The sequence below is a fragment of the Ixodes scapularis genome, unplaced genomic scaffold (assembly GCF_016920785.2).
Source record: "Ixodes scapularis isolate PalLabHiFi unplaced genomic scaffold, ASM1692078v2 PGA_scaffold4__175_contigs__length_147842914, whole genome shotgun sequence".
In the NCBI taxonomy this organism is placed as follows: domain Eukaryota; kingdom Metazoa; phylum Arthropoda; class Arachnida; order Ixodida; family Ixodidae; genus Ixodes; species Ixodes scapularis.
Window position 1 is genome coordinate 86,975,779 of NW_024609879.1, and position 26,249 is coordinate 87,002,027.

General features: G+C 46.3%; 2 protein-coding genes and 1 pseudogene across 2 annotated transcripts in view; all 3 read left to right on the plus strand.

Annotated features, from left to right (window-relative positions):
• LOC120837758 (zinc finger C3H1 domain-containing protein) overlaps window positions 1-9,795 on the plus strand; it is an 86,324-nt gene extending 76,529 nt beyond the window's left edge. Inside the window, exons 31-35 of the mRNA XM_040207326.3 lie at window positions 1,176-1,277; window positions 5,098-5,137; window positions 5,710-5,772; window positions 8,136-8,253; window positions 8,332-9,795. Coding sequence (XP_040063260.1) covers window positions 1,176-1,277; window positions 5,098-5,137; window positions 5,710-5,772; window positions 8,136-8,253; window positions 8,332-8,387 — 379 coding nt within the window. The 3' untranslated portion in view covers window positions 8,388-9,795. The remainder of the gene's footprint in view (window positions 1-1,175; window positions 1,278-5,097; window positions 5,138-5,709; window positions 5,773-8,135; window positions 8,254-8,331) is intronic.
• On the plus strand, window positions 8,667-9,795 carry LOC120837757 (annotated as a pseudogene).
• A 2,903-nt stretch (window positions 9,796-12,698) lies between these two features.
• The window catches only part of LOC120837761, a 104,708-nt gene continuing 91,157 nt past the window's right edge, over window positions 12,699-26,249 (plus strand). The window contains exon 1 of the mRNA XM_040207332.3: window positions 12,699-12,914. The gene's annotated coding sequence lies outside the window, so the exon portion shown is untranslated. The remainder of the gene's footprint in view (window positions 12,915-26,249) is intronic.

The window sequence follows — 26,249 nt, forward strand, 5'->3', positions numbered from 1 at the left end:
ATGAACGGGCTGCTGGTGATCATCTTGGATCGGGATTGTGGGGACTGCCCTGACCTCTCCTGTTCTAGGACGGCGACACACAGGTGCTTGTTGTTGCATGTTGCAGCACATGGACGTTTCGATTAAGCCGAGATGAAAACGTGCGAGCAAACTGCATCTTGGAGACAACAGCAAGTTATTTATAAAAGCAAGCTGTAGAAAGCACTTCATGAAGGCTGTAAAAAGTAGCGCATTAAAAGGCCTATCGAAGAGGTTAAGGGGGGACACTACCCAATAGGGTTAACTTCTTAACCTATGGCTTAATATGAATGAAATTTAGAGTATATACTGGAAGTTGCAAGGCAGAATGCAGTGCAAAGTTTCATCAGTGTACATGGGTTGTAAAATAACTTGTAGTCATTTTTATTAAGAACACACCGACTTTGTTTAGGAAAACTATCGTTAGGAAACTAATGTAATACCAAACATTTTTCTACTCTAGATCTGCAGCAGAATGCGTAGAAAGTGCAGCTGTGAAAAGAAAATTTCCAAAAAGGAATTTACTTCATGCTAACATCGCAGTGAAAAATCAAATAAATGTTTTTGCCTCTTATGTCAAGCACAAAATCTTAACATCTTTTATAAAAGACATCCACAAGGTCAGAAAACAATTCCATAGTTGCACTGCCCATAAAATTCCACTTAGGAAAAACCATAAGCGAGTCTTTCCTCTTGTCCCATTAACAAACGATAGTTTTCCTAAAATGAAATTTATGCCAAAATGTGGAACGGAGAAAAATGTGTTCAAAGTGTTCCAAGCCCTACCTTTTCTTTAGCTTCAATGGACCGAAAATATTTATAAAAAATTAACTATGCGGTGCAAACTAATGAAACTTTCTGGAAATACTCTCCAGGTGCTGGTGGATGTAAATATGACATTTTTCAAAATCAACTTTTTTTTTGCAGAAAACTTTTTTTCTGGGTAGTGTCGTCCCCCCTTAAGTCTCATTGCAACAGCAAAAGGGGGCATATAAAAAACCGATTGCACTGTTTCCTCGCAAAAAGTTTTGCCACCCTAAGACGCGGAGGATGGCAGGGTGTCCCCAGAGAGTGAGTGATCTGTGCCGGCGGCGAGTCTGAGGAAGTGAGAAAAGCCTGGACTGGGGGCCGGGGGGGTGGCCATGTTGGTGGGCCAGGGCGGCGGAGCTTTACCTGCAGGCCGGCGACAAGGACGCTGCGGAGACATTGTTGCGGAGCTGCGTGGTGCCGGGGCTCCAGTCGCTGCGGCTCTGGCAACTGTGAGGCCTTGCCGTTTCCTTCTCAACAAAATGTTCTGTTGCTCGTTGCATTTTTTTTTTTTGCATGTTTTTGAGCCTTATTTTTATTATTTCTCGCATAATGAACATGCTTCCAAACCGTGCCTCGGCTGTAAAGAAATAAAATTGGAGAAGGACAGGGGCATGCAGTCTCCGACCGATTTTCCGGACTTCGCAGGGACTGAAAGAAATGTTCAAATGATAGAGCAGTCCGAAAAATCAGCAGATTAAAAATCTTGCCTTTATTACATCTAAGTGGACTTAAAAAAGCCGTCCATAGTGCCTTGCTTCAAGTTACCGTATTTATTCGAATATAAGGCGGTCACGATTATAAGGCGAGGGGGCAGTTGAAGGACCAAAGAAAAAGAAAAAAGTTTGCACACTAATATAAGGCGAAAGAAACGAAAGAAGGCAATTAAATTCCTTACCTTTCAGCGAAGCAGACACAAGTATTTGAACTATCTGCACACAAAGATATTTACCTATTCGGAGCGAGACGAAAGACAAACTTAGAAGCTGTTGTCTTCAGAAGTGGTAGCATCCGAATCATCCTTATCACTTTCGCACTCAAAGAGGTCAGCGTCTTCGGTGCCGTCAAGGGCATTGGAAATGCAGCACTTGCGGAACGATGCTGCAACCATAGCTTCGGGGATCGCTGCCCATGCGTCGACCACCCACTGGGCGAGCATAGACGGGGACGCCCGCTTTAGACGTCCCGACGGCGTGAGGGCCACAGTGTCAGACGCCATCCATTCATTGTACAGCCGTCTGACGTGTGCCTTAAAGGGCTTGTTAAGACAAACGTCAAGCGGCTGTAGTTGGCTTGTCATGCCCCCCGGGATGACGACCAGCTCCGTGCGTTCGTCCACCAGCTTCTTCTTCACACCCTCCGTGAGATGTCCGCGGAACGCGTCGAGGACCAGCATTGACCTCCGGGCGAGCAGTGCCCCTGGTCTTCGGCACCACACCGACTTAATCCAGTTCAGAAAAAGCTCTTCCGTCATCCACCCCTTCTCCTGGCAACGAATGTGGACGTTCTGCGGGAAGACCTCGTTCTTCGGAAAGGTCTTTCTCTTCAGGATGATGAAGGGGGGCAACTTCCGCCCATCGGCGGTGCAGGCTAACATAACGGTGATCCTAGCCTTCTCGTTGCCTGTAGTGCGCAGGCTCACTTGGCGATCACCTTTTTGGTGAATGGTCTGGGGCGACGGCATGTCAAAAAAAATCGGGGTTTCGTCGGCGTTGCCCATCTGCCCGAGTAGAAAGTCGTGGTCGCGTCGCAGGCCGATAACATATCTCTGAAAAGAGATTAGTTTCTCTTCGTAGTCCTCGGGCAACTTCTGCATCACGGAGGTCCGCCTTCGCAAGGAAAATCCGGCCCTCTTCATATATTTCTGCACCCAGCCCCGGCTAGCTTTGAACTTGAGAGCGGGGATGCCACGCTCTCTCGCGATTTCGCGCGCCTTCATCTGCACGATGTCGGAAGTAACGGCCAAACCGCGGCCTCTCCTCTCTTTGATGAACTGCGTCAGCACTCCTTCCACTTCGGGGAACGCTCCCTTTCGCGGGCCACGGAAAGCCTTTCTCGTCGCTGCGCAGGCGAACAGCGCAGTCTTCTGTTTGCGCCAACGACGCACGTTGTTCTCCGGAACACCAAACTTCCGACCCGCCGCGCAGTTTCCAGAAACCTCCGCCTCTGATACAACCTTCCTCTTGAAGGCTGCATCATAGTGGCAACGGTGACTCGCCATTGCGCTGGTAGCGTAAATAAGCGAGCACTGAAAAAATCCTGCCGTAGAGACTCGGCCACTCCAACAAAAAAATGCAAAATGGCGTCCCAACTTGTTTACAAACTTTGCGGCTACTACTGGCTTGGAAGCGGCTACTGCTGGCTCAGCTCGTTGATATGGTTGAAGGCGTCTGCAGCCATCGCGTCTCCTGCATCGCAGCTGCCTAAACTCGGTAGTTACTATCTGTAACTTGCGTTTGTGTAACATTTTGTATGTTTTATTCTTAAATCTCTGCGTTAGATTTGTAACAGTATTGTCGGGCTCTTTTGGAAGCTTGGAAATGGTTGAAAGGCGGAAACCAAAACTGTTACACCAAAATTGCCGTATTGCTGTACTGAGCTTCGAATATAAGGCGGGGTACGACTTTGAGACTAAGGATTTCGGAAAAAAACCTCGCCTTATATTCGAATAAATACGTACACCTCCGCTTGCGCTTGGCCACTTTCTGTTAGCTTGAGAATTGCTGCCTTTTCTAGCTTTATGGGCGAGCACTTTCCGCGCTTCTTAGCCACACTTCGCTACGGCGGAAGGACAGATGTTGCCATGATGTCCAAGTCAGTGTAGTCTGAAAACACGATTCACCGAGACGAGCTGAGAAGCACAAGTCCTGACTAGAGAATGGCAAATGAACAAAGCAAGATAGTAGCAGTGATGATGATAATAGCGCACAGCTAGAAGAAAAAAAAAACGAAAATCCATAGCATAGTGTCACCTAGCGGTAAGACTTGTCAGTAATCAAGTATCACTGCGAAACCAAGCCAGTCCATGTGCAGGCAACATAAAATCTAAGATGGCGGCTTCTTGGTGGTGTTTCCCGCTGATCGCTCACGACGATTTTGTTCAAAAAATGGAACTTTCGGACTTCAAGCTGTCTGAAACATCGGTCGTGAATATAGACTGTTTTTATCGAGCAGGTCACGGTTCCTCCTTCAGGTCCGAAATATAGAACAACTTCAAATTATCGGCGTCCGGAAAATCGGTCAGTGACTGTAGTCACCGAGACCAGTAGAAAACTTTTGAAGTTTTGTTCTCCAACGTACTGTAAACAACTTTATTCTTGCGGGCTCAATAGTACTTGCGATTTTTGGGGAATTATGTAAGTTTTGGAAATATTTTGCGAGCATGAAACTTCGCGAATTGGCGGTATGCTATGCATTCACTACCATAGGTATGCACGCTATGCATTCACTAGCATAGGGTGCTATAATTACGAAATTAATGTTTCGCAATATTTTTCGAATTGAGAAATTATGTAATATTAGGTCCTCGCAAAACTATTTCACTTACAGCTATTGCATCTATAGTTTGTTCTGCTTTGTGCATAACCGAAGCTACATGCAAGAGCATCTTGACCAATGTGTGGACCAATGTGTGAGCTCGCATACTCGGTAGGGACACTGAAGGCAGGAACCTTACTCTTGTGGTTTTTCGTGGGCTCACAGTTAAAGTGAAGTAGTACAGTCTTGGCCAGAAGTTGGGGCAAGTGTAGGTATGGCAATGACAGCAACGTGCGACCAGGTGCGTCAGTGTAGGGGTTAAAGTCCTAGCTGTAAACCTCCTACGTCTGGCTAACAGGATGTCTACCCGCAATTAAATCAGACGGGTGTTACCCTAACCGCAAGTAAAGAAGCGATTTCGAGTTAGTACCACTTTATTGGGTTCCACTCGGCAGTTATTTAGAATCCATTTAGAATCCTAGACAAAGCGAGCCAAATCCTTCGTGATGCGGGAATCTGCTGTGGCCAGACGGCGCAGGGCAGCAGAGTCGCTCTTGTGAGATTAGCCACGAGGTGTAAGCTTGAATGCTTCCGTGTGGCAGGCACAAGCAGATGGGATGATCAACTTATGGTTCCCTTAGGTTTGTATGGCCAAATATGAACCGGTCTGGTTCTCCCCTGGCTGTCCATAACTTTGGAGTGGGGCTTGCAATTGAGTTCTCCCCAATTGCATTGCTTGTTTTAATCTGCTCCTTGTTTTTCCTTCTTTTTTTCCTCCGACGTGGCCACACCTAGTGCCATACACCTTGCCATTGTGGACGGAGACATTTACGAGGTGTGTTTGTGTTTGTTCTATCGGAGTTTTTTTATTTAACGCAGAATGTGTTTTAGGACTAGTTTCAAGGTCTATGGCGTCGCGAGCTATCGTAACGAAAATATGATCGCACACCCAGTTGTCTTTACAAGAGGCTACGTCCACCGGTGGGAATCGAACCACGTCTCGCTCGGTTATTCTAAGCACTCTCCGCAGAGCGGCTTTGGTTAGCTCGGTTGTAGTTGGTGCACATGTACTCTTATTGCAGCGGAGCTTTTATGTTGCCCCGGTTGTGATAGGTACACAAAAGACACGGCACATTGTTTCCCAATTTGTAGTATAAAGATACACTTTTCTTTCTGATGTTTTTTCTAATATTGTGTATAAACACGGTTCGATTTCGTTTGTGTCTTCCTCGTCCTCTGCCCGGTGGTTCCGACACTCACCCCCGGAAATTATTGCTGTCGTGGGATTCAGTTGTTTCGCTCGGTTATTGGTAGTTGTGTGCGTGCGTGTTTGCGGGTTGCTTTGCCCTCCCCCCCTGATAGCTATGCCCCACACACGTGCGTCCGTGTCCAAAATTTTCACTGCAGGTTCACCGGCTGTTCGAAGGAGCCGTCCAGAGTATGCCTTACCATGTGGACCTCTGGTGTCACGTAAGTTTCTGCCAGTCTGCACTTTCGCATTGGTGCAAACGGCACGCCCCCGGTAGGCCAGTGGGTTTAGGTTTAGGATTAATCTGGCTGGCCATCTATGAATAGTTCGCTGACTACTGCCGTTATTGGATCACTGCTTGGCTACTCATTAATGCATACCGAACGATTTTGTTGCCGGTCATTCTTTGGTTAGTGCTCATTTAACTCTTTCCTGACCACTGAAAAAGCAGCAATTTTGAAAGGATCCATGCAGACACTTTTATTTTCCCAACTTGACGACACATCAAATGTGGCCAACTTTTTTTTTTTTTTTTTTTTTTTAAAGAAACAAAGGTTGGTATAATGTGGAAGAAAGATTTTAAAGTTTTATTTCTTGATTATGTGATGTACGTGCAGAAGGGGTAAAAACGCCGAAACTTCTGCAGCTGTGCTATATTAAACTACAAATAAGAAAAATTCAGAGTAGAGAAAATGTGCCCCACACCCACAGCCTTTACTTCTGAAAGTTAGTATACTTTAACATTGTCTATTTTTGGTTCATAGGAGAGTTAGCCTTTGTAGCGCGTGTGCTTTTCAACTAAGGAATGCTTATATCGGTGAAGCACAGATAGTACTCCCCACATCCCCAGCAGAATGCTTTCTTTCTGTTTTACCTTGGTTTTGTCATAGCCTTGATTGCAGTTCTCTCATATTTAGAATTTTTCTGTGCCTTCTTGGGAACATAAAACGTGCATGCCAACTCAGGGTAGCCTTGGAAATTATAGTGATGCTTACTGACAGCCATCTGTTAAGCAACACCTTTAACATAATTTAAAGTGTCTCCAGAGCTTATGATTATAGTACAATTAAATACAAATGTGCAAGCAAGCTGGACAAGAATGATGAAAATAATCCCCAGAGAAGAAGGGCAAAGGATAAACACAAATCTCCAAGCACAGCTAGGTGACTGGTGCGCATGTTTGTCCTTTGTCCCCCTTGTTCCCCTTCTCCAGGGTTTATTTTTTGTTGTTCTTGTCCAGCTTTTGCACATTTGGAATTAATTGCATTATAATCATAACCTTAGAATGCAGGCCATTCACCCTTGTTGGTGTTAGACTGGTGGAAGCTGATAAAACCTGTTTGGTCTACTGACGTCTAACTCCTGGTTAGCTCAGTTGGTAGAGCGCCTCACTGGAAATGGAAAGGTTCCTGGTTTAATACCAGACCAGGCGGATTTATTCGGTCGCGTCCCAGTCACCTAGCTGTATTTGGAGATTTATATTTGTCCTTTTTCGCCCTTGTTCCCCTTCTCTAGGGATTATTTTTGTCGTTCCTCCCTAGAGCTCTAGAGGTCCCAACAGAATGCCGCAATACGGTTGAATTATGTAAATAATGTCATCTTTGTTACGAAGACTGGTGCAAGCAGTTAGCCATGTTAGACAAGTACCACCATTGTTCCCAGGACTATTTTTGATAGCCCACAACCTTGTGATAAAACTTAAACCTACTTTGAAACTGAAACTAGCATTCTTCGGCTGTCAACGAGATTGTAGAGCATAGTTCTCCGCACTAAATTTAATTTCCTGGTGGAGCTTGGAAACCATCAATCACCAGTGATTGATGACCTATGGGCATGGTCAGGAAAGTCTTATCCCGAACTACTTTGGCATTGCTTGATGATTGATTGTGCATTATCCATCATTGGCACTCTTTATTCAGTCTTACGCTTATATGCAGTCGCTGCGGCTAGATTTCGTGTTCGGCGTTACTTGCATCATTGTGCAAGGAAGAGGCACGAGTGCATTGTTTTTAGAAAGTGTGTGCGTTGCGCAACGGCATGTGTAAAAAACCATTTCGCAGTGCTACTCCATTGAGTGTTTAGGTTGGATAGCACTGCGTCAAACTTATGAAATGGGCTCGTGAAGAACTAATTTAGACTGAGGTGACAAACATCAAGCGCAAAACAGAACAGAACTCGGTAGCCCGATGCAACCTTTTCGCTACTTCCGGCCATTTTCAAGCACCCCTCAGACTTCTGACATTCCGGGGAGTCCACATACGCTTTCAGTAGCTTCTCGCAATCTAGATCAGTGGACTTCAGCTGTTAGCCAGTTGATGGGCACTCAAAAGCATTTGGAAACGGCTACAAGCAGCCATAACGTCGTATCCTGCCTTCAAATTTGCCTCACAACGATTGCCATTCAGTTTTTTGCACCTCCGTGCGGGCAGTCCCCAATTACTTGCCTGTTGACCAACCCACTCTTGAGCAGAATCGGTAGACTGCTAGATGCGTGGCCAGCGTTGGGTCGCAGATCAGCCGTTGGCCAATCCTTGGCCGGCTTCCAACAGATTGGGCCATTCCACGACGATCTTTCTCCCGGCAGTTCCTCCTCTACGAGCTAACTCAAGGTCACGTTGAGCACGCCAGGAGGGTCGTCGAGTCGGCGACCAAGCATCAGATTCCGGGGGCCGAGGAGATCCTGGAGAGTTTCCTCGGCAAAGGTGCTGACTCGCTCTGCGGCAAGCGCTCACCATTTCAACGCTGAATGGTCCACCTTGCCTTTCTCTCTCCCCTCGCAGAACTGACGGAGGAAGAGGCGCTGAACCGTCTCGGCCTCTACCTCTTGCCTCCCTGAGGCACAGCCCGACGAGTGGGGTCATGAGGTCGCTCTCTGGGTCACGACCCTTTAGACGGCCTCTCTTGTAAGTACGTTTGACCGGTTGGTTGCTGCCACTGTAGCTCTCTTCTTTCTCTTCTTGTTTCTTTCACCATTCTGAATTTCGGACAAAAGGAAAAAAGGACTGGAGGGGGGCCTGGTGGTTGACATCTGTCACTGTCTTTCTCTTTTTCCTGCAAGGCACCTCTCTTTGTTTAAAACTTGGTGTTGTTGTTTTTTTTTTTGTTTTATTAATTTATGGCTTGCTCGATGCCTTGCGTACATAGCAGCACCTCTCTGCAGTGGCACAGCTTTCTTTCTTTTTTTTTTTTTTTTTCTTTTTTTTTTTCCTCTGTCGGGTTGGGTTCAGATTACCCTCTCAAGAGGGCGTGGGTCGTGGGGGACGGTCCTTCTCCTTTGATAAGTTTGAGGGGGAAAGACTGTCGTAGCATCGACATCGACTTCAGCCAAGTTTCTTCGTCAAGACCTTGCCTCAAGAAGCACGCCGCCAGAAGACTGCATTGTGGACCATGTTCCGGAGGTTGTCTTCCGATTTCCACCGGGAATTCCCTTTTCTGTGTGTGTGTGGCGCATTCACGGATCTGGGGCAACAGGGTTAAGTGGCACGGAGCTCATCCGGATCTGGATCTTCCACCAAGCATTTGTCGTAGGTGTAGCCGTAGCCAAGAGGCAAAAAGCAGACGGTACCAGAGGAAGAGAAAAAAACGCCACTTCACCGAAGTTGGCAGGGCTCATGATCTCAGTGGCGGACGTCAGAGGGACAGGAGATGAAGATGACTCGGCATTTTGTTTCCTTCAGTCCACAAAGGCCTTGAAGGGCCCACCGAACCAGCTGTGATATCGACTTCATCTGCAAGCCTTCCCAGGAACGTGTGCATCGTGTGAAGGTCCTCGTTCGTTTGTGTGATTGCATGGCAGAAGTTTTTTTGTTTGTTTTTTTCAATGATATTGGCCCTCTCTTGCTTTTATTTTATTTTGTTTATATACAATTCTTTTTGTATGTCTGGAGATGTGAGCATCCTGTAAATACCAGTTTGAAAGGTCCCATTTGTGAAATGAATTTATAGGTCTTTAATTGCTAGTCCACCTGTTTGTATATACTATACGCCCCTTTTCTTTTTTTTTTTCTTGTCTTTTTGCATGCCTGTTTCGAGATGGCAACTCAGGGTCTTGTTTGGGGGTCTTCCTTTTTTTACTGAATCGTACGTGCCATGCAAACACACCGTTTAGGGTGCTAGCCAAGTGCCGGAAAATCTGTACGTGTCTGTCGAGGAGCAAAGGGGCAACATGACTGCGATCGAAGCACCTGTCATTAAAGAAAAAAGATATTGCTGCCTTGTTCGATTATTAAAGCTTACTTTTGATACTCCTCGTGTCTTTCATGTGGCTCATCGCTTGGTTCGACGTGTCGGAACGAGCTTGATGACTTTTGTTCTCGGATTTCAATGCATGGCATACAAGTATTGCAATGCATGCACTCAGATGTTAAGAATTTGAAACTAATTAATATCACTTATGCTATGTTAATTGCAATGGCAAAGCACTGCACTAAGGCCTAATTCCAATAGCACACAAGGTACCAATCTTCGTCTGCCGACGAAACGAAGCAACCTTTTTAGCTACCTGACCGATCTTGTGTGGGGCTACCGTTCGCGCACTATCATACTTTGCAATCGGGTGGGGATGATGAAATGTAACGAGATTGCTAGCTACATCTGAAGCATGTGAAATTATTAAATGCATGAAGAGCGTGTTGTGCTAAGTATGTTGAATCAGATATTGTAATTATGATTTTTGGGGAGGCTATTGTAAGGCATCTCCATTTGACACCACCTAGAAGATCCTTTTCCTCCTCCAAACGTTGTCACTAGTGAATTCACGCAGTGCCACCTAGGTTGCATTTGTGTTGTTGCCAGTGTGCAGCAACACCAAGACTGACGCGTCTGCCACTTTCCGGCAGCTCTCGTCAAGTTTCAACGTGTTTGCCACTTGGAGAGGGTCGCAAATCCGTTAAGGTGACGTTATGAGCTGGGTGCTTTGCCGCCATTTTGAATTGCATTCTATTTTTCTTTGCAATTTCGCACCGGTTGAGCACAAAAAAGAGCAGTCATAAAAACCCTGCTACATCAGTCTGGACACGGGTCGACAACGAAACGTGCATCTGAAGATTCATGTTTTATTGTCGACTCTGTGGTGAAGCGGGATTATTGCATAAGCAGATGGGACAAGGGAGGCGTCTGGATAAAAATAGTCTTGGAGCAGGGCTAGTAACATGTATATTGAAGGCGTTTCCGAGTCTATTTCCAGAGCATTTGCCCCTTTAAACATCCAAACAGTTTCAGATCTCATCTTAAACTATGTGACCTGGTTCCCAAACAAAAAGGAAGACAACCCCCACCTCTCAGAGTCTCAGTGCAGTGTTGTGTATAGGTTGAACTGTCTAGATTTGATGTATCGTATATTGCGGAGACCGGCCGGTAATTGTTGCACATGTATGAATGAACACAAGCAAGACGTGGCGAAGGTCGCACACGCCACTAGGGCAAAGACAGCTGGTTGACCGTGCTGGGCAACGTGTAACAGTTTTGATTTGGAGAATGTTTTGGCCTTGGCACTCGAACAAAGGAGGGATCCACTAAAGTACTTGGAGTCGTGGTGCATCCGGAGTGATTCATCAGCTTGCAACTCTATCTGTAGCCCCCTTCTCTGATGATGTCTCCTGTATGGGATTGGGAGACGAAACGTCTGATTAAACTGTTGTTTGTTATGTAAAGTCGGTGTAGTTTACTTCGTCATGATGTTATCTGCAGGTTTTTATATTTTATAATGTTTAGACTACGGGCATGTGCATAGTTTGCACTACACGCCTAATGAATCCACGGAGGCATAGTGATGTCTAGCGATGAATCATTCGATCATGCTGCAATGCACTTTAAGTGCTTCAAGGATCCGAGCGTAGCTCGTGCACAACGCTAGAAATGCCTTTTGGGGTGGTAACGGGAAATGCCTTATTCATCTAGGCTGACGTGCGAATGCTGATGTTTAATTTATAAACAAGCTAATTAGAAGTTTCCTCGATAGTACTGCTACATTTCTATTCAATTTTTACTGGCAGGATGCTTATCAGAATTAATTCACCCTCCGACATGATAAACTACGCAAAAGTGTTTTGCTTATTTTAAACTCTAATAGTATTCGTCTGTAGGTTAAATAGCACGAGTTTTAGTTATGGTGACGAAAGCGCCCCCTGCAATCAGCTGCACGAACAAAGAATTGCTAAACAGATCAACTTTTTGCGCATTTTATTCGGCACTACTAGGTGGCGCTAGCTGTCAGTTGATTTTTTGAAGCCTGCATTTGTGATTTTGAGCAAAAAACTGCAAAAAACAAAGATATGAGAAAGTTCGTACATCGTTCTGATGAGTCGGATAATCATAATGATACCCCGCCGCCGCCTTTGCGCACGCATTGTATCGTTATCGAGGGTATTGGGACAGGCGCTGATCGGGAGCATCGGGGTGATCTACTAAAACTCTGCTAGAAGGTTGCAATTAACGAAATTACGGTGGAAGTTTACCATGATTATTTTAACCCGAGACTGAAGCAGGAGGAAATATCTTCACAGTTGGAGAGAAAGTACCAAGTAACAATGTCCATGTTACTTTCTCTTCAACTGTACAAAAATTTCCTCCTGTCTCAGTCTCGGGTTAAAATAATGATGGTAATGGTTACGATGGCCGGTAACTCAAGTTACCGTAACTGCGAACTTCAGTCACTATTTCTGTGGTTGAAGGCACTTCAGGTTTACAATGAATTCCCAACTAATATGAGATAAACCGAAACACAATGCTGACAAAAAAATGACGACACTGAGGCAATTATACTACCGAACCATCGACTAGAACATGCCTGGTAGACGAGTAGGGAGGTATTTATTTGCATTCGGCGCAAGAAAAGGGTATCATTGACCCGTAGAGCCGCAGAGCTAGCGCGACAAAATGCGTATGATTATGTGTCCTTTTTAGTAGCGAAAATGTCAAGTAACGTTTTAGTAGTTAGGTTGCCGACAAATTACTGCAATGCACTGTAGCATTAGAACCTAGCTGACCATGCCCCTAAAACAAAACAAGTAACGAAAACAGGCACCAACTAATGCCCACCACAGGCGCCAAATCCGAGCGGCAGAACTGGCCGAACGGGCGAGCACGTGATGCGTCAACACAAACTGATGGCGTCATAACCGCACCGGGCCTTCTGGGATACCCGCTGTCTGCATTTCGCGCTTTTTGCTTTCGGCTGCCCCTCGCGTCGTCTCGCCGGTTTCGCCGTCTCGCCCGTCGTCTGCTGCGCTCAGTTTGCGTTTCGGGCTTCGGCGGTCGCGTTGGGGTGTGATCGCTTGGCGCTATATTTCGAAGTGACGGTTCGGATTCCTGTGGATTTTCGCCGCACCCAGGATCTATCTACGCTTGGACCACACCATTCAAGGTAAAGTGAGACGGCTTTTATACGCCTCGTAACACTTTTTATTTTATTTTATTCTCACGCGCTCCGTTTAGTTTAGGCGCAGAAGTCCGCCTCAAACTTCATGGGAACAACATTGGCGTTTTGTGTACCGATTTCTCATCAGACGTCTCATGCACAAATCTGATCACTTGTATAGTACGCGTGTAAACTTAAAATTTGCGGACGAGCAGAGCTGTGTTTAGTTACAGCGTGTTTTCACAGTGAAGGCCTGTTCACACATGCTGTGGAGCGCTACAAGCATAGCGCTGACCTCGCGCTTAGCGCGTGCTGACAAGAGCTTTGTATCGCACCGTCAAAACTGTTGCTCATGGCAGATGATAAGTAGCTGACGACACATGAGCAGTGCTACATCAGCGCTTCGCTGCATGTGAGAACCGGCCTTTAATCGCGGATTTAGATCTAAGCGCGCGGCAAAGCGGAACGTAATGAAAACCGATGGCCTATTTTCTGATGTCATCAGATTGTCAAACTTTTTAACAATATCTTCGTCAGTTCAGAACGCCGAGAAAAGCTGTTTTTGGTCACGGGCTGGTCAAAGTGGTGGTGTCACTCTGGCGATTCAGTTTTAGCAAATATCAAATTCTATCTGACAAAAAAAAAAAAAGAAAAAAAAAAAAAAAAAAAAGACGCTAATTGATTAAAAAAAAAAACTGTTACCGGGTTGCTTAGTGACCATTACGATTGGCGAGCTGTCATTTTAATATTTTATTTTGAATTTAATGCGCGGGCAAGTTTTATTCTGGAACTGACAGAGGAAGTTCTGATGTGTCATCGTGACGGCCTCTGCGACTTCGAGGGAAGATATCTAAAAAAAAAATCATTGTAAGCTGCTTGATATCATTGCTGTGCCATGTAGATTAGTGCGTGGTATCCTCACTGACAGAGTTAGAAGGGCATGCAATGTCTCTCAGCCGCCCCGGATGCAGCGCGAGAGTTCTACCAAATTTGGCTCTACCTTCGATCACACATCGGCGGCGGCGCACCATGAGCTTCGGGCGTGCACGTTGTAGCCAAAGCACGGAGGAAGGCAGGGAACACGTGCCTTAGCGTCGCAACATAAGAACTGTAGTAAAACTTGTGTTTGGGCGAGTTGGTTCACACTGATTTCAAAAGATTAAAAAGCGCAAGCAAAACAAGGACAATAAAGACTCAAGCTCCGCCCCCTTAATTGCCAGAGGTAAAGACGTCACGGATTAGGATGGATGGATGAATACGGCTGAGCCCTTAGGAGGTGCCACCGTCAGCGCCCTCTGTCGAATATTAGTGCGCAGCAAAAACAACGCGTAGCCTGAAATGCCCAATGCGTATCTGCGCGTTGGGCACTTAGCCTCTGACTAAACGAAACGTTGCGGTTTTTTTTTTTTTTTTTTTTTTTGTGGGCGGAGTCTTTTTTGCAGTTCCTGTGTTGGATCGGGTTATGCGCCGAGACTTTCTCGGCGCGTGGTAAGTATGTTAGACTTAGAGCACGCTTTTGTGGCCTTCCTTGCCTTCCGTCGTGCTTCGGCTGCACATGCACGCTGAAAGCTCACAACCAAGCTAAAAATATGTATTTATATTTTTTTAATTATGTAAATTCAGATATTTTTTGTTTAAATCAGACTAATTCGATGTAAATCACTAGCTTAAAAAAAATGGCGATTCTTAACCACTAGTGGATGTGTTCTAAAGCATGGCAGATTGATTAATTCATCCAATCACTGATGGCGATGCGGAAGAATTACTGTATATTTGAAGTACAGTCTAATAAACTAGACGTGATACGCGCCATACTAGAGGGAAAACAGCTTGATTGTTTTAGTTCTTTAAAAAAGCTTTATTAAAAAGAAAATTTCGCGTTCTGTACGTGACTTTAATTGGACATTAATTTTCAAGTTTTCGTGCGTGTGTGTGTTTTTTTCGTTTTGATTTTGTTTTGTAGGACGTTACATAGCTGACTAACGAAGTGGAAGCTATAGAGATCAAGCTCGGCGCTTTCCGCTTTAGCTCGTCGAAAATGGATCTCTACCTTCCACTCCTTAGCTTGTGCTCAGGTTTAAATACAAAAACAAATTAACATAGAATGCTCTAAATGAATATGGACGAACGGTAAACAAAAATATTTTCGGGGTTCTTTTTCGCGACAAAGCTCCAATTTAGATCATCATAGTAAAACTGGCCCGATTTAAATCGCGATAGAAATCGCATTGATTTGTATTCTCCACCCTTCTCACGAGGGTGCTCCAAGATACGAAGCTCGTGCTAGACCCGGGAACAACTGAAGCTGATCCCTGTTTTCCTCATCTTATCAGCGGCTTTTAGCGACGAGATGTTTCGGTGACTCGCTGTTACCCGTTGGCGGGGACCATTTTGACGCTGTGTTTGACCACAATGGAAGCTCGGACTCGCCGCGTCCCTGACCTAAACCCACACAGTCTGACATCGGTGAGCGTTTGGCAAATCTCGGAAGGGTAATTTCGTCCACCATTTTGCTATTATGAACTGTTTGATGTGTTCCGAAGGCGAGCATTTGACTCCTCAATATACGTAGTGCTCGGAAGCTTATAAGTCTTCCCGCACCGATATCTCCTCGAGAGGTTGCGTTGTAATACTTTAAAACAATGGACAGATGTCCAAAAATTAAACGTCACTGCTGCGACTCGCGAGGCGGGGAACGCCTTGACATTGCGCTTTTGATCTGCTTGGTTGGTTAGTAGCAACAGTTCGTAGAGTCAGCTGCACGAAGAAGGACGGGGACGGTGCTTTTCGGTGCGCGATCAGCGAACCGGTGCCTACCAATGTGTAAGATAGATCAGCACCTTATCGCGGCGTGAGGAAGCTGATCAGCGAGACTGACGCGCGTGTGGCAGAAGGCACACGTACGCGCCGACTCGCTGTTTCACTCCGCGATTCAGGCGCCGATCTCCCGGCTGGTCTGTACTTACTTGTGCCTCGCTCCGGCCGCTAATCTTTGATGTTATCGGAGACCGGCGCGGTCTTTCTGTTGTGCCGGCTGCGTTGGGAAGGGGTTGTGGGAAACGGCGCGCGCTAAACGAGGCAGCCGGGCGCGGAGCACGGAAGGGGGATCAGATTTGATTGAATGCGTTTCAACAATCGGGCCTGTAACGTTACGCCATAACCGTTTTTTTTTTTTTTTTCTGTGACGAATAATTAATTTTGTCAATTCTTCCGCGGCGACAGTGTAACTGTTTCGTTACTTCCTGTAAGTAGAGAAACATTTTTAGTCCCCTTTCAAAAACAAACAAAAGAATTTTTCTTGGGGGGGTACGGAGCAGGTGAGAAAGTAAAGATGTCGATCCCTTCCGTGTTCAGGACGGAGGGATATAATTTATTTCCGTTTTGTCGACAGGGACAATTAAGTAATTTTGTTACTTTTAGACGCAATAACAAACAACTGTAATTCTTTTTTTTTTTTTTTTTTTTGCGTTTTTGGCGATTTTACACCGTGCCGGTTGCTCGAGAGCATGCTGTGTTACGGCCAGTAACATGTAGCAAGCGCTGCATCTTTAAACAAGAACAGACAACAAAATGGGACAGCGTGCGAGTTCATCTCTGCTCCTCGAGCAGCTTGTCCGCTTGTTTACCCGCCAAGTGCACCCACGTGCTTTTGTTTTCCCTCCGACCTTCTAGCCAACGGAGAGTTTAGAAAAGGGGGGCCCCGATCGCATGGGCAGTGCGACGCCCCAAGCTGCTGGGAGACCCAGTGCTGCTAACGTAGACTTCCTTTTTCAAGGATTATCGATGTAAGTTCCCCCCCCTTTTTTTTTTTCTTTTTTTTTCGGCGCTTCCGGTAGTGTTCAACTGATGAAAGAAACTGATATTCTGGCCATTACAAAATCAAACATAAAAGTTAAAAAATAATACTTTGTGCCCTCTTATGGTGGCTTCCCCTCATTTCCTTCCATCTGTTTTGTAGGCGTTTTGAGCCTCCATCTTTGCTTCTGGCTTGTCTTCTGTTCGGTCGCTTCCGCTTCAAGTGTGCAATCACTCAACTTTGCCCTGGAATGTATGTACCGATTCCTATCCCTGTAAAAAAAGGAAGAAAAAAAAAAGACCATTTTAGAAAGTCGCAGGTTCAGGATGTTCTGGTATGAAAATCCTTGGAACCCACGCATGCTCAAGCGAGCGCGGGCTCTCGCTCGACCAAGGAAACAGGATCCTGCTGGCCCTATTGAGGTGCCGTGACGCCAGTTATTTCTAAAAAGTGTAAATTCCAGCGACAATATTTTTTTTTTTTTTAAATGACAAAAATATTATTTGAAATAATGTGTACAATATACTGAGAAATGATAAAGTAGGGAATACTTTCGATCAAATGTATTTGCAAGATACCAAATTACCAAAAATAGTATTTGAAATGCAGTATAATGAGTCAGGGGGGTAAAGGTGGGTGAGGAGGAGTGGCAAATCCCGTGCGCCGACATCCTGGGTCCCGAGTGAACGATCGCGAAAGAGAGCGACAGAACACGAGAGAAAGAAAGCAACGTTGCCAGCTGAAGGACGACAGTCGCAATGGTAAACACGAAGAGTGAAAACTCTCAGCAATATAAACAGTGATGATTTAACGTTGTAAACTAAATTCTGAGCTATTCTAACGCTTATAAAAAGCAATAAAGTCATTACGCTGCATTAACTTCCCTTCTGTCGAAATCTCCGAAATCTGGTGGTTGTGCGGTTTCGTATTCCTCTACCGCGCCCCCCCGCGCCCCGCCGGCGAAGCCGGGTATCTGGTTTAGTTTAGCGTTGACTCGAGGGCGTACATGTGCGCGCTATGCAAAAAGAAAGCTTCGAAAGGAACGCGAATATCTTTCCACCGGTAAGTTCGTGGATTGTTGAAGTTCATGGCACTGCACTGATGATATATTTGTGAAATCGAAGGCAGTTGGTAACCATGTGGGACCCCGAGGGTCTGCCTGCATACTCCGCCGCTTGCGGCAGCCAGAATGCATGGGAAAATGGCGGACCTTTTCCTCTAGAGTTAGTATGTATGATCTCTATGATAATGAGTAGAGTAGTTGACCCACTAGTCATTTTAACCAGAGATCGATGTAATTTCACCGCTGTAAGTTTTAACTGGTCAATGCTCATGTGTATTGAACAGCGCAAATGTGCAGAGTGCGTGCTTGCGCATTGAAACTCCCAATCTCCTTCGTCCGTTTTTTTTAGTTGTTTTATAACTTTAATTACCCCGTGTGCCCGCCACAGTCAGCCGGATCGGTTGTCTGGCTTTCACTTGGAAACCCGCTTTAGATGTAGCACGCGCGTGGCTCAAGAGCGCACGCTCCCAGAGGTAATTATATGTTTGCAACCGGGCCAACGGGTCCACGTCTGGATAATTTGGGCGCAGCTTGCGTTCGAGCGAACTTATGCATGCCTCGCACGCGGCAACGTTTCTAACACCACCTTCCACGTGCCACGGGCTCTTTCTTCAACTCTAGTCCCCCTGCTATTTTACGGTGTCGAATGAACACTGCGACATAAATAAAACTCCTACCAAAGGCTGCTAATGGGGTGCTCTGGAGAAGGGTGCATCCACCGCACGAGTGTTCGTGCGGCCGAAGCGCGATGAAACGTGACGTGAACTCGCGCGTGTGTGCAGTCTTTGCTGTCACGTTTCTCCCGCGTAGCTGGATACGTCGCACCTCTCGACGCAGCGCTGTGGGAGTTCACGAGCACGTGGCTTTCGTGGGAAAGCGGAGAATTTTCGGGAAGTGTCTATATTTTCTGAGACGAATTACGGTATTTTATATTGCCTCGAAAAATGTAGACGCTATGCAGCAGCTGCTGTGTGTGGACCATTCTCTCATTCAGAGGTTATAAGAGATTTTTTGAAAATTTCAATGGAAAAATGGGGCCCGTTTTCGGTAACTGACGCCATTTTCTCATTAAAAATTTTTTTCAGAAAATCGCTTATAACTTTTGGCTGAGATAACGGTTTGTTCGGAAAAATTTGGCATTTGGTTCAAACCGCATCATGCGCTACATTTTGGGTGGACAATGAGCGTTCGGCAATGCGAAGTTTATTTTTGCTGTGAAAATAACCCTGCAATTAGTTTTTGGGACACTCTGTATTCTCGGACTCCGCCGAACGCACGAACGTAGTCCTCTTGTCCAATTTGTGCGCCCCGCTGTCCTCTTTTCTTGAGGGTGACGAATAAAGTCCAGCACCGAGGCCTTGTCGCGTAGGAGGGGGTTCATCGAGGTCGCATTGTGTTCCACACGGGTCGTTGCTCAACGTGTATTGCCTGTGCTTAGGGTAGCGACGTCGGTGGGAGAACAACGGTGACGACACCGGCGTTGTGTCGCCTCCCGGTCACGGCATTCTTTTGACCGGTGTCGGTGCCGCAGTGTCGCTTACTTTTACGGCAATAGCGGTTATTGGGGATATTTTGCAGCGTGTTCCGTGTACGCACATGGCGCGACACTGCTAGCGCGAACACGGCTTGGGCGCTGTTTGGCATTTTACTTCGGATAGGTTTACCCGGCGGACATCAAACTTCGCCACTACTAATACCCTCAATGATACTGTAGTGAGTGCGCAGGCGAGCTGGTGGAAATTAACCATTCTGATGTTAGCCTGAGACTGAGGAGACTGCCTCAGTCTCAGGCTAACATCAGAATGACTAATACCCTCGTTACCCGGGCACACATAAGTGCAGTTACGCTAAGCTACAGTTATCGCACTACCCTGGGCAGGGATCCGGCCAACTCGTCGAAGCGCAATTTGTCAAATGGCAACTTGTCGAAAGGAGCAATCTGTCGATGGGTGATTCGTCGAATGGTCTGAATGACGGTCCGACGTAAAAAGTTCATAGTTACTTGCTATCTTTTAACCTTTTTTTTTTTTTTTTTTTTTTTACACGTGTTTGGACTAGGGACAGGACTTCTGTTGGGTTACAAGACAAAGAAAAATCACAAGAGAGCGAAGACGGGGTAGAACTTTGAGACACGTTAAGAAACGTGTGATCTCGGGATGGTCCCATAGTTTCCTTTCTTTATAACTTTTTGTAATGAGCCGCCGCAGACTGTCACCGCGAAGCGGCGTGAACCGGTGGGCCGGATAGGTTAAGACGCGGCCCAGTGATATACGCGCGGCGTAATGACCGTCTCCTATCTGCTCCCTTATAGCGACAAGTTGTCTTTGACAAGAAAGAGGACACTGGAGGTCAAATACCGTGCGGCGATTTCAAGGATTACTACAAAACAGTATTTGCTTCGAATTTCAGGACAAAAATCATATTTTTTTTTTCGCTTTGAGAAAAGAGCGACGAGTTGGCCCAGACCCACTCTTGGACAACGTTTTGTCGATTTGCCTTCTGCCGGAACTCTTCAACTCCTGACGTCAAGGTGGCGAGGCGCGGCAATACGCCAGCAAGATCCTGCTGCATCGCTGCGGGGTTGACTCGAGAACGGCACCTGCTTTCTGCCCAAAAACGAAAGCGTTACCATCTGCCATCTGCCGGACCCCTTCGGCTGCTGCCGTCAGGGTGGCAAGACGCGGCAATGCGTCACCAAGCAAGATCCGGCGGGTGCGAGGGTCACCGCGGGATTAACTCGCGAGCAACGCCAGCTCTCGTCTTGGGAACAGGGGAACCAAACCCCAGCAGACTCCTGACCGGACGTGCCCTCCTTTGTATTCGTGAGCGGTTTGTGCAAGCGTCGGATAAGCTCCGAGAAACGAGGCCACCTGCGCAGCGTCAGGGAGCGTCTCCCTCTTCGGGAACAGAGTTCGAAAAGTGCCACGCACCAAACCAACACTCTTCCCCACTCTCAAGAGACAACAAAAAGCGCCGTCCTTCGCGAGGACCGTGGTCCGTTCTGAACTTGGCGCTATGCAATATGCGTCTGTTTGCGTTTGCCACCCCGTGACTGGCCGAGTCGTGACCGAGCCGGTCGCGACAGCACCGAGTCGTCGGACACCAGCGGCCTTGGCACGGCTGGGCGCCGCGACTTCACCTCGACGCACGTGCGCTTGGGTATCTTGAGCGCCCATCAATGCTCTGCACGCGAACGCTTCACTTCTGAGATAGCTGTAACTCAGCACTTTCCACCATAAAAGTATAATTCTCATAACAGCCCTTCAAATAAAAAAAAAAAAAAAAAAAAAAAAAAAAAAAAAAAAAAACGGAGGAAGCCGGCGATGGTTTGTTCGCGCTTACAGCGGCCCACTAAATTCAGGGGGAAAGTTTCCCCGCTAAATTTAGCGGGCGAATCTCGCGGCACTGATGACGTCACAATTTTTTTTTCACTAAATGTAGAGGAAAAGTCTTTCGCTAAGTAGCGGGAACTTTTATCCGCCAAATTTATCAAAAATGTAATGTCACGTGACGTCATGGTTCCTTGTGACGTCACGTCACGCCACAGTGCCACATGAGCATCGTCCTTTAGTGTGCAGCGCGTCTTGGCTGTCGCTGCAATGCGTTTGCAACGCACCGCAATAAATAAATAAAAAAAAAAGGCTATTGTATTTTTTGTTGTTGTCTCCATGGTGGTAGAACGTTTGTGGCACCTCGATGCACATGATGTGCAATTGAGGCCGACCTCCCCACGATGTGTATATGGTTCAGTGGCAAGACGCGCTTCATCAGCTCGCTCGACAGACGACGTATACTTCCTGAAGTGGAAAGAGTACGTCACTCTATTAGATGCGCCGCATTTAGCCGAGACATAAAAAAAACACCGTAACATTTTTTTTTAATAGGCACCATAAGTGGGTATTATGGAGTTTTTGTCGATCGGTCCGTTAACGATATTTGATACTTCGGCGACGTCTTTGCGCGTGCATCGGCTCGTTATCGGGTCTCGTTTTCGAAGTTGTCAGAACGGTCTACTATTACAAATGCTTACTTATTCTTTCGCCTCCTGCGCCTGCCAGCTCTTCGAGGGCACAGCAAACATTGAATGATCGATTAAACGATTTGTGCTTGACGAATCTAGAGCCCCTGAATCTTCAAACTCGAGAGGCTTTTGCGGAAGTTTCAGCTGCAGAACCTTGTTGTTTTCTTGTTCTCGTTGGCGTCTTTCCCCATTCGTTCCGCACGTGACTCTTCTGCCCCGAAGGCAGCAGAGGCACGGGAAAAACGCGGTTCCTTTATGCTTCGAATCGGGGCCGCTTTCTATTCAGTCCGTCACTCGGTCCTCTCGCTTTTGTGTGCGAGCAAAGAACTGTCGATGTCTCTCTCGTTCTTCGGGTGCCCTTTGTCGGGGTCCCGTCCGTCTTGTCGTCTCTGTGCCGACCTTGTTTGGAGAGCGGGAGGCACTTTCGAATTTCCTCCATTCACTTATCGGTACCTCCTTTTGTCCGCCATCTTTGAAAGCGAAGACGTGACGGCCGAGACGGCGGGAAAATCGTCCCGTGCCCTTTATTTGCCTGGTCTGTTTCTTTGCCAGAAAACAAAAACAAAACAGACGCGAATTAAAAACAAAGCAAAGATTTTGCACTTTTTTTTTTTTCCTCTTTGAATTAGGGTGTGTGACTACCGGTTTGAACCGAGTATAGCATTGCGCCGTTCATAACCTTCCAGTAAAGTAGTAATTTGAGCTAGTTGGTATTTCAACGGTGATAAAATGGCGATGCTTCATCATGTTTACAGCGGAAGGCAAAGTCGCGACGACCATTTTTGAAATTTCATAAAATATGCATAGATTATGTGCGGCCGCCATTAGTTGGTCATGCACTGTGAGCTCGCATTGGAGCACGAGCGCTTCGTCAGCATTCGGATTGTACTCGGATCGAAACGTATTCCACACGAGTGCTGCGTAAGTGCTCGACGTGAATTCGGAACCAATCACGGGGATTCACGCCGGAAGCGATGAGACCATGGCGGCTGCGCATAATCTATGCATCATTTTGCAATTACGGAAAGCCTATATTCGATTCGAACTGGTATTCCCACCTCTAATTTTTATGTAATAATTAGGGATGTTGCGAACTTTTGGCGAACCTAAACTTCGACTGGTTCGCCGAACTTTTTATTTTTTCGGCTATTGAACAGCGTTGCCCAACTTCTACTCAAATAACTTTTTTTTTTTTTTCGGGAGAAAGAAATGTAAACAGTACTTTATTGTATATTAAATACCGATCAATATAAAAGCAATATGTATGATATTTTAAATAATTTTGTTACTTCGTTAACGTCGGGCGGAGGAGGGTTTTCACTTTGCTTTTTATAATGGGGAAAACATTGATAATAATTTTATAAAATTTAAAAATGAACTACCGTATAAATTATTTTCCCCAAAAATATGAAAGGTTACGAGTCGGGTGCTCGATATTCGAACTTGGTCGAATTTCGCCAAAGGTTCGAAGCTAAGATCTCGAGCCGAGAGCCGCTGTTTCATTGCTCCAGAGCAAATAAAGGTAAAGAAACATCGTATCATAATATAACCCCATGTAACTGTACGTGTTTCTCTCTCTCTCTCCCTCTTGCCACCGGGTAAAAATGAGTGCTTGTCGTTCTAGCATTACTGCGTTAACAAGCCCCTAATGTCCGCTTGTCGCCGCTCCCGCCTTCGCTTCCGCCTTAGTTTAGAGGTAGTTATTGGGTCGCGTGGTAGTGAGTCACAGGAGCAATGGACGTCGCGTTCGGCTCATTCCGGGGAGTGTGTACACATGCCATTACGCGATTCGGAAGAAGGAACGGAATCAGACGGCGGAATACGAGGAAACGGACCCAGACAATTCTGGTAGACGAGGTGCCTCCTTCCGCTGTGTCCGTTTCGGCGGCGAGCAATTAAGAGTTTCGGGTTAAAGGGGACACGGGGAGATGGGGCGGTTCTAACGCCATGCCACCGTGCCGTTAAAAAGAAAAAAAGAAAAAGAAAAGAAATAGCCGCTCGCATGCGGTTTTTTTCTTTTTTTTTTTTACGTAAAGATTTTATTAGGCAGGGACGTTGACTTGAGGGGGGGGGGGGGTGACCCTTTCCTATTCAGTGACCGTGAGAGCGTGTGTTGTGCGTGATCGTGTAAATCAAGAAAGTACATATGCTGTTTAGCTACGCGCAGTAACATATGTCATAATAATAATAATAATACCTTTATTCGCCATGTATATAAGCGGCATCCGGCGTTTGAGCGGACCGCATTCGCGTCAAGTGAGGTGTCTGCACACATGCCATGCTGATAGCAGCACCACCGGAGCATCGTGACGTTAGAGCCGCATGTAAAGGGGAAAATGCCCGAGCAACAAGCGGTCACGCTTGATCATTTCATTAAATACAAAATGAGATGTGTACGAAAAAAAAAAAAATAACGGCAGTATCGTTTCATTATTATTCTTAGGTGACGTATCGAAGACAAGGACTGCACGTACACTGAGGTCAAAACTGCGTATATACGCGGCGTATCCGAGCCCGACGATCGCCATGTTTTCCCCCCTGTCCTGTTTGATGACCGTCATTACCATGGTCTCGGATAGCGTGTTACGCGAATGTGGCGCCCTCCTCTCCCCTCCCAGGGGGACAAGAGCACGCAGCAGTGCTCGTTGTTTGGGGTCAGTGGCGGTCGCCATTGTTCTCCGAGGTCCTCCGCCAAGGCCAACGCTGACTGGTCCACATGGGACGACCGGACCAGCGCCCCTAAGCTGACAGTGCAGTGGATACTACGAGCTTGCCGGACCAATCAGACGCCTCCCTTTTGTCACCTGACTCCGCTTTCTGGGTGTGGACGGGAGCGTGATCAAGTGGCAAGAGACCGACGTGTGACTAGTTCAACGTGTGCGACAGCTTTGACCCGCACTGTCGGCGCAGGGTTGAAAACCGTCGGCGGCGCAATCTCTGAGACCGTTGGCCTTCCTACTCTTCTATCGCGTGTTTTCTTTTCTCTTAGTCGGTCTCGAGAGCGTTGCACAGGATGGCGCTGAGTCTGCCTTGAGTACCTGGTACTGGCAACCCTGCGCGAGCTTTAAATGAGATTTAGAGGGGATTACCAGTTGGGAGTGCTTCCTGGATAGATAGAAGTCACGCCGCGGTGGCTGAATAGTTACTGGATCTACGAAACGAAAGAGAAGGGGGGGAGGGGGGGGGGGGGGTAGATTGCATACGTCGACTCAGAAAGAAGCTACAATTCCTATTTTTGGAGGTTAAAAAACTAGACTGACTGTTGCGAAGTGTAAAAACGCACCACCGGATTGGGACAATTTGATGTTGGCGGAAAATGGCAGTTTCAAAAGAATGGTAAGAGATAATAAGTAAGTTAATTACAAAAAATGGTGTATCCTCGTTCAGCTTCTGGGAGCAACGCGCGATAAAGGGCGAATTCGAGACTTCGTTGTATTAAAGTAAAAGAACAACGAACTTGCACGTTATCTCGTTCTACGCGATTATATCCATCACATTCCTGGGGTTCTTATATTTTGTCTTTGAAAGAAAATAGGGCACATTTTATTATATCCTACTCTTTGAAATGTCGCTGACATCTGTAGAAAACAAAAAGCGCGCTTCTGGGTCAGATATTCGCGATAGTCTGGACAAATTTCTTCGAAAACGATTGCGATGTTTTATGGTGGTGGGCGTGGCGATCTTTCGACACATTGTAGCGTCCTTCTTTAAAAGCTGTCCGCTGCACGATCAGCGGCGAAGACAACTTCCTTAGCCTATCCTTCCGGGCAGCTCGTTAACTGTGTCGCTTAAAAGAGTTTCCCTTTCTGTAGTCTGGACTATCGCCAATCCATCGAGCTCGTTTCAAGTCATTGGCTGCTCTCAATTCGGCGGCTGTTGTCCGACTTGTCCGGGACCGCTTATGCCCGCACGGCCCTGTCGTGTATACGCCCGCAGTGTATCCTGCAGGCTGAGCGGCGTCATTTAAGTTGTCCCCAGCTCTAATAGTCTAATTTTAGGTGGCTGTAAACGTGGTGTAGGTCTGGCGTAGCAACTTAGACGTCGCCAAGGTTTTCTGTTGTTGTTAAATGTATTTTTTTATTTTGTTTAAGAAATTCTATAAAAGAAGCTATGAAGATTTATCTGCGCTCTTTTTTTTTTCTCTCTTTTTTTTTTAAATATTGGATGTTATTAATACCGCAGGCTGGTAGTTGCCAATGTTGATCTTTTGTGGTGTTTTTAGTGTTTTCTGCTTCTTTCCCAATATACCTCAGAACAAACTCGATTCATTCCTCTAGGAACTATGATACTCATCTTCGAATGACGCCGATACGTAAAATATCTTGCAAGAGAGCATGGCCCATTAGAAAAAAACAAAACAAAACATCCAATCGACAAAAAAAGAAATAAAAGGTACCAGCTTTTAAAAATTTTTGTTATAATTACTCACCCGATGAAACGGTCATAATGAAAACGGCTCCT